Raw genomic sequence first — 7,995 nt, 5'->3', positions numbered from 1 at the left:
TTCACTAGGAAGCCGGCTGGAGACAAGGAGGAAAAACCCAAACCCAACCCGAACCAGACAGCTCTGCCAAGCGCTCAGGTCTCAGTGCATCAGAAGCTCAACACCCGGCAGCCGCCCCGCACACTCCCGCGTCTCCCCCGCCCGGCGCCCCCCGCGCCCCCCGCGCCCCCCGGCGCCTGCAGCAGCGGGTCCCGGGCGCAGGCAGCGGCGCGGGGCCGGGGCAGCCGGGGTGCGAGCTCTGCCCGCGCAATTGCTCCCCGGGCGCCTCCCCGGCCCGGGCGCGGGTGGGGGCGCGGGGGCGCCCCGGGGGTCGTGGGGAGCCGGGGAAGCGCCGGGATTCCGGGCGGCGGGCGGCCCCGGGGCAGCGGCGAGCGGGGGGCGCGGGGGGCGGCGCCGCGGGTCACCAGCCGAGCCTCGCGCGCGGGGGAGGAGCGCGCCGCGGGGGCGCCCCCGGGGAGGAGCACACGTGCCGGGGGCGGGCGCGGGCGGGCGGGAGGCGCAGGGAGGCGCCCGGCCTCGCAGACGCAGGCGCCGGCAGCGCGAGAGAAAGTTCCGAGGCGCGCCGGCCCCCCGGAGGCCGACGTCGGTGCCCCGCGGCCAGGCTCCAGCTCCGCGCCCCGCGCGCCCCCCTCGCCGGCGCCGCGGTCGGGAGGCAGCGGCGCGTCCGGGCCGGGGCCGCCGCCGGACTTGCCGGAGGATGCGGCGGGCGCGCGCGGGGCGGCGCTGAGAGCGGGGGGCCCGACCCGCCGCCGGCCAGGAGACCCCGCCGCCGCGCCCCTCCTCGCGGGAGCCATGGAGCGCGGAGCGCGCCCCCCGCGCGCGGGACCCTGAGCCCCGGCGCCCCCGCCGGCCCCCGCCCGCCGCCCCCCGCGGCATGAGGCGGTAGCCGAGCCCGGAGCCCGTCCCCGAGCCTCGCGCCGGCTGCAGCCTCCGCGCCGCGCCCGCAGATCGCGCCGGGGCGCCGAAGCCCCCCCACTCCGGCGGCCGCGCCGGGATGGCGCCCCGCGGGCCCCTCCGGCCGCGCAAAGTTCGCCGGCGGCGGGAGATGCTGCCGCGCCAGGTCGGCCTCGTGTGCGCGGCGCTGGCCCTGGCGAGCTGCGCCGCCGGCCTCCTGGGGAGCTCGGGTAGGTGCCCGCGGCCGGGTGGGGGCTGGCGGGACCCGCGAGGCGGCCCCGAGGTGCGTCCCCCCTTCCCCGGCGGCGCCCCGGGCCCCGCGCCGGGCGGGCAGGCGGGGCCCCCCGGGAGCTCCGACCCCGACGCGCGCCTAGCGCCTGCTCCCCGGAGCTGCGCGGCCCCCGGGGGCCGGGGCGCGGCGCGGGTCTGCGTTACCGAGACGAGAGCCGGGGCGCCGGCCGCTCGGTGCGGGCTCTGTCCGGGGCGCGGGGAGCGGGGCCGCCGCGGGTCCCCCTGGCCTGGGCGCGCGAGCTGGGCGCCGCCGTCCGGGGGCGCGGGGCGGGGGGAGGCTGGGGCGCGCCTCCCTGAAGCCGGGGAGCCCGGGAGCCCGGGCTGAGGACGCTGCGTCTCGCCCCTCGCTGGCCCCCGCCCAGGCCCGGAGGTGCCCGCGCGTCCTGACAGCCCTAAAAATGGGGGGTGGCTGCCGTGTCTCGGCATCGCTTCTCCCAACTCCTGCTCGCGCCCACGGGTGCTCGGGGGACGCGGTGTCCGCAGCCGCGAGCCTCAGTCCTGCGCCCGAGAAGGGACCCAGGGACTTTGGGAGCTGCTTAGTGTAGGGTGATCTGAAGTGGCCAGAAGAAGAAACTTACAAAGAAGATTGGGGGGTTTTGGGGGGGCGGCTGGGGGAGGGTGATAGGAGCCCGGAGGAGTCCTCGGAAGACATTTACTTGGTTGACATTCCCCTTCCTAGGTGGATTCTGGGGACCATCTAGTTCTTCACATTTAAAATGTGAAAGAAATGCAGGTGATTTAGCGACCTGGACATGGAGAGAAAGTGGGTGCCTTCTTGAGCCGTCCAAAGGGACGGTCGGGAGAGGATTTATGATGATAGGTAAAAGGCACATGGAACTTGATTAAATTTAAAAACGCACAGCCCGTCAGAACTCAAGCTGTGTGGCTGGAGAATATAAGGTTAAAAAGTGACTCTTTGCAACAGAAACCCAGAAAGCTTCCCGGCGCATCGTCGTGCTGGACGCCTTTGCAGTGGGGCAAGTCGGTGTGTTTTCCCCCTTCAGTTACACACCAGAAATAACAAAATACCTAGAGGCTCTTGGGTGTCAGCTCTGTAGACGGGAGATTATTACCGGCTGGAGCCGTGTGCACCGGAGAGAGAGGTAAATGAATACTCTGAAGGTCTTAAGTGAGGATCGTTTTTATTTGCTAGACCAGGAATTACCTTTCGGAGTTTATGCCTGGTGGCTGGCGTCCGCGCCCGAGATCTCCCTCGCCACTCAGGATGGCCCTTCAACTCGCAGCATCAGCATCACCTGGGAGCTTGTTAGTGCAGCATTCAGGTCCCAGCCCAGATCTCCTGAATCAGAATCTGCATTTTAACAAGGTCCCCGGGCGATTGTGTACACATTCAAGGGCGAGAAGCCGGTCCGTACCCCATCAGCCGCCTCCTGGCTTGCTGGCTGACGGTCCACCTGTAGTTCCTGCAGGGCAGAGACACCTGCGCACGTTTCCTGGGCCAGAGCTTAACGATCGCCCTTCGTTGCGCCAGTCTTGGCCGATGCCACGTCACGTGCCGCACCAGAAACAATGAGCTAGATCTGGGAAACGTGACTGTGTAATGTCAGCAGGTGAGACTGTGCTTCCCGCCCTTGTAACACTCCCTGCAGGTGACTGTAAATCAAACAGGGCTGCCGCTGGCAGAGCTAGACACATATGTGAGGTCGCTGTGAGAACACAGGCACTGCCTGGACCTAACGGTGTCTGGGCCTTGTTTTCCAATCCAGGGCACAAAACACTGTCTACCAGCAAACGTGTCCTGCCAGACGCATGGAGAAGCAGAAGGCTGATGGCACCTGTGAATGGGACTCAGGCAGCTAAGAACTGCACAGATCCTGGTAAGAAATCGATTCTCCCCGCCCCCCACGCCGCATGTGGCCTGGAGACGGTGCTTAGGTGGACAGTTAAGCCTGAGTGGTGGCTTGACGAACCTGAGTGGGCAGGGGTGGCTGCCAAGGCCTCGGGAGGTAATGAACAGGCCTTAATCAGCGGTGCTGCTAAGCAACTCAAGTACTTTCTTTTATCCAACAATTGAAAAGGTCACAGTCAAGAGTTTTAAAATTTCATCTTCTTCTCACAATGCTTCTAAAGGCAAAGTGTTTCTCCGCAGTCCTGATGCTTGTTGGCTGCGGTGGGGGTGGCTCTTGCCCTGTTGCTCACGATGCCCAGCTGATGGCACTCTAGGGGCAGGACATGCAGCCACTCCGGCAGGAGGCTCTTCGGGACAGCGTGCCTGGGTCTCCTCCACGCACCACAGCTGCAGCAGGGGCTGCTCGTGTGGGGTGCTGGGGCCCCTTCTCTGGAGTGGGAGTTCGTGGGGTGTCCTTTTAGTTTGGGAAATGACTTCAGCTTGCCTGGAGACAGCCTCCATGTCCCTCTTCAACATCTCAAGGGAGTTGCGGGGACCAGATGCTACATCTCGTCTGTCTTCCGGCCACGGGCAGGTCTGGCTTAAATGGGTGAAGGAGGTTGTCAGGGTGGCACGCCAGTGTGCAGTGGGGCAAACAGAAGCTGCCCAGGCCTCACGTAGGGCAGCCCTGCACTGCATCAGCTCTGGACCCAGCCCTTGGGGGTCTCTGTGAGAAGGATCCAGTGGGACAGTGTTTTTAAAAGCCCTTTGGGAACAATGAGGCTTTATTACAATAGGTATTTTACTATAGTCGGGCACCGCTTAGCTTCCCGCTGAATTCCTGTCAATCACATCAGCTTTCTTAGGTCTCTGTTTTCTCACCTGTGCAATGGGTGGGGTAGTCCCTGCCGGCTCCAGGGTTATTGGGAGAATCTGGTGCTGCCCCGAATGCGGCCATGTGTGAAAGGAAACAAAGACCCCCAGCAGCAGGGCAGGATTGAAAGGGGGGCGTTCATGTGTCCTATTTTCCTCTGGAGGCCTTATCTGCCATTGATGGGTCAGGAAAGGTCTAGAAAGGACGCGGAAGTTGCTCCATATCATAAAACTTGTAAGTGGGGAAGCTGACACTGGAACATAGGCCTGTGGGGCCACACTCTGTGGTTGCTTCCATGTGCTCGAGGCCAGGGCCTTCCCCCAAAGCCTGTTTCCCACGCCGTCCACTTCCTTCTTTTAAGTACCTGGCGCCTTGAAGGTGGGCAGGCGCGGGCTGGCAGAGAAGCCGCTGGGGTTCCCTGAAGACTTTGCACCACTTGTCTCTGGGAATCCCTCTGTCCTGGCGACCCTGCAGTGCCTGCGTCGACCCCCCACCCCAGCACACCTTTCATCAGCCGGAAGTGGGGGATGTCCCTGCTGACCGTCAACATGTGTGAGGCCCGGGCTAATGTTGGGGTCCCTCCTCGCACTTCTGAGTCCTCAGATGCTGTAATTTGCACCACTTGCAGGGGAACATTTTGCTATTCTGGGTAAAGAATCAAGTTTAGTGCATGTGGCCTGATCTCCAGCTTGCTGGCACCCCTCTCTCGGCCTGGCTCTCTCCTCCTCCCAGAACTTCTGTGGCGTCTAGTCTGGGTGTGTCAGCTTGGACGGCGCCTGCTCCTCAGGATGGCGCTTTCCCGTGCTCCATTGCTGCCCTGCGTCTTCAGGGTCTGGCCAGTGTCCCCACCAACTAAGGAGCCGTCGGTCCTCATTGGCGGGCAGTCTGGCTGTGCCCCCTCGCCCACCCCTCGATGAGAGAAGAAACAAGATCTTCTGCACTAGTAAGAGTTTCCATGCGCCCCGCGTGGCGTGTCCAGGCTGGTGCCCCTCCCCCCCGTGGGACTCAGGAGGTGTTGGCTGGAAGTGAGTTTTGATTATTGAACATTTTAATCCTTCGTGTTTTCTGCAATCAAACAACCAGAGAAAGAACACATTTAGTTTCTTAGGAAGTTGAGTGACTTCTCAAGGTCCCTTGCCTGCGGGCGTGTCCCTGACCCCGGACCCCGTGCCTGCCAGCCCCACCCCGCCGCGGAGGGGCTGAGCGCCCACTTCCAGGGTCTCCTGAGGCCCTGAGCCCACCTGCCTCCGTTTCATTCCATTCCATGGCGCAGGTGAGCTGCGGTGTCTGGCCCTGGCGGGGAGGAGGCTCGTGTAAGCAGCAGCCCTTCCTCCTCCAGCGGGGCCCAGCCCAGCGCAGCAGACGGGCCCCGGGCCCGGGGAAGACTCTGTCGTGACGCGGGGTGGCAGAGTCCCCCAGTCAGCAGCCCCACGCTGCAGGGCAGAAAACACCCCCCGGCTGGGGTCAGTAGAAGGGGCTTGGTCGGCTCCGTCACTTAACTCGTGGGCGCGAAGGTGAAGGGTGTGTTGCCGCAGCTGCTCCGTCTCCGCACCCGGCCGTGCTCGCGTGTGGGACGGTGCCTAGTGCGGCGCCCGAGTCTGGGACCCAGCGCCCGGGGCTGATCTGCTTCTGCAGACGCCCCAGTTGTCCTGGCTATGAGTCACATGGCCCCCCTAAGTCAGGTCCCCCGATCTTGGCGGTGGGCCCATCTCGTGTGTTTCAGCTGAAGTGCCCCCTCCTCACCCCGTCCCGTGATCCTGGGTTGCTCTTAGGACAGTGACTTGCTCGTCGTTCGTCCGCCCCTGGCTACTGTGCTCCCTACTCTGTGCTCAGAAGAATGGTTCCTAACCCTGGCGGCACCTTGGGATCACCTGAATTGCCTTAAAAATGCCCCAAAGTGTCTGATTTTGTTGGCCTGGAATACGGCCCAGAAATCAGTGCTTTAAAAGTTCCCCAGGCAATTCCAAACTGAAGCCAGAGCGGAGGCTCCCCAGGCCAGAGCCCTGTACCCAGGAGCTTGTCAGGACTGTCGAGCCTCAGACCTACCCCACACCTCCCGCTGGATCAGAACCTGCATCCTAGAGATACCCCTCGGCAGGTCAGCTGCTCGCCAGAGGCTGAGCCGCTCGCCAGGACTCTGCCTGCCACTTGGTCAGAGTTCAGTGAGTATTTGAATGTTGAGTGAAAACTGAAACTTGGTTGAACATACAGTGTCTTTTTTTTTTCCTTTTCTGAAAACCAGTTTGGTTTCTTTTTTTTTTAAGATTTTATTTATTTGTATAAGAAACAGAGTACAGGTCAGAGGCGCGGGAGGATGAGAGGATACACCAGAGACAGAGCGGGGAGCAGAACAGGCAGACTGACGAAATACACTGCTGGGGGGAGCAGCGGGTGTGACAGGAGAGGTCTGCCGTGCCATGTAGCAATCTCCCTGGCCAGCCGGGAATCGAACCCGTGCTGCAGAGGCTGTGGACAGCTTCACAGTGCGGTGCTCAACCCACTATGCCACTGGGGAGGCCCCAGTTTGTTTTCTTTGTTCAATATGGGGACACTAAAAGGAATCTGCTTTATTTCTGACTACTGATGTCTACAGAAAAGTCACAAGTTTATCTTCCCCCAAAGATCTGGGCTTCTAAGCCTCAGATCTTTATTTCATGGTCTGTGCAGAGCAAGCCCTAAAAAGGGGAGTGGGTCGTCTATTGAAAGGGCAGGAAATAAGAATGAGAGGCTGTGACTTAGAGTCCCTTGATAATGTCGGAGCTTGGCTGTCATAACAGAGTACCATTGACAGAACAGATATTTATTTCTCAAGTGCTGGAGGCTGGGAAACCCAAGATCAAGATGTGGGCCACCTGTCCCTGGTGAGGACCTGCTCCCTGGCCTGCAGACAGCTGCTTCTCACGGTGTGCTCCTGTGGTGAGCGACAGCATGATGTGCTTATAAGGGCACTAATCCCATTACGGGGCCCCAGCCTTTGACTTCATCTAAACCGAATTACTTCCCCGACACCCACTTCCCAAAACACAGATACCTGGACTAGCTCCAGCCCTTGAAATCAGAACCCATAATGGACAAGCCCTGCCCCAGAGTTCTTTGCGCTTCTGGGAGCCATGCCTTACCAGGTCATCCATGGCAGGTTTCTTGGCATTGCAGCAAGAAGGGGAAAACCTGGGTTGCTTTTTACAACCAATGTGTGTGCTTCACTTTTTCCTTCTGTAAAATGGGAGTGATAATTGCATCCACCTTGCAGGGTTGTTAGAATTAAATGAGTTAATCTTCATCAAGTGCTTACACACACGTGTGCTTGGCACGTAACACATGCTCCCACACCGGCTTCCATTTTCATGATTACATTCATACCTGCTTAGCCCAGAGATAACGCAATGCCTGGGTGTAGTAGGTCCTGGAAAAGCCATGCCAATTGAATTTTAGGAGGACAGGTTAAGAAATAAATACCTTTTTCTTTTCTGGAAGTCAATTTCTTGTTTTGATTTTTATTTTTGAAGATTTAGGAGGCTGGAGGTTGGCTTGCCTTGTCAGACTTACCTTTAAGTAGCAAGACTGTTTCTTGTCTCTTGTGTTCATTTCCATTTTGGCTGTTTCGCTGGGGTGGCCCTGACCTCCCCCATGCTTACCTGCCTTTCCCCGGTACTGGAGAGCCAGTAAGTGGTCTGTGTCATCCTGTTTGTCAGGGTTCCCAACATCCCAAGATGATGTTTAGAAAGGAGAGGAGAGGCTCTACCTCCCTGGTGAATTTGGAGGGATTTGCTTTGTCGTGTTTGGCTTTCAGCTTTCATGTATGTCTTATCAAATGCCTGGAGGCTCTGTGTATTAACTTGGGTGGCAGGAACAAGATATCATGGACTGGGGGCTTAGACAACAGAAATGCACTTGTCCACAGTCTGGAGGCTGGAAGTCTGAGCTGAGGGTGGTAGCCTGGCTAGGTTCTCTTGAGGGCTCTCTCCCTGGCTTGCAGAATGGCTGTGTCTTCTCTGCCGGGTGAATGAGTGAGAGCATGCTCTCTCCTTAGAAGGCCGCTATCCCATCAGACCAGAGCCCCACCCTCATAACCCATCACCAGCTCCCA

At 60.2% G+C, this 7,995-nt stretch overlaps 1 protein-coding gene across 1 annotated transcript in view; it reads left to right on the top strand.

The window, feature by feature from the left end:
* The first annotated feature begins 994 nt into the window (after positions 1 to 994).
* SLC24A4 (solute carrier family 24 member 4) overlaps positions 995 to 7,995 on the top strand; it is a 129,959-nt gene continuing 122,958 nt past the window's right edge. Inside the window, exons 1-2 of the mRNA XM_037504026.2 lie at positions 995 to 1,124; positions 2,913 to 3,023. Of these exons, the coding sequence (XP_037359923.1) occupies positions 995 to 1,124; positions 2,913 to 3,023 (241 nt within the window). The remainder of the gene's footprint in view (positions 1,125 to 2,912; positions 3,024 to 7,995) is intronic.

This window comes from Talpa occidentalis, unplaced genomic scaffold (assembly GCF_014898055.3).
Source record: "Talpa occidentalis isolate TD23 unplaced genomic scaffold, MPIMG_talOcc4v2.1 talOcc4.11, whole genome shotgun sequence".
NCBI lineage: Eukaryota > Metazoa > Chordata > Mammalia > Eulipotyphla > Talpidae > Talpa > Talpa occidentalis.
The sequence above is the reverse complement of the archived record's forward strand: the minus strand, read 5'-3'. Positions and strand labels throughout refer to the sequence as shown.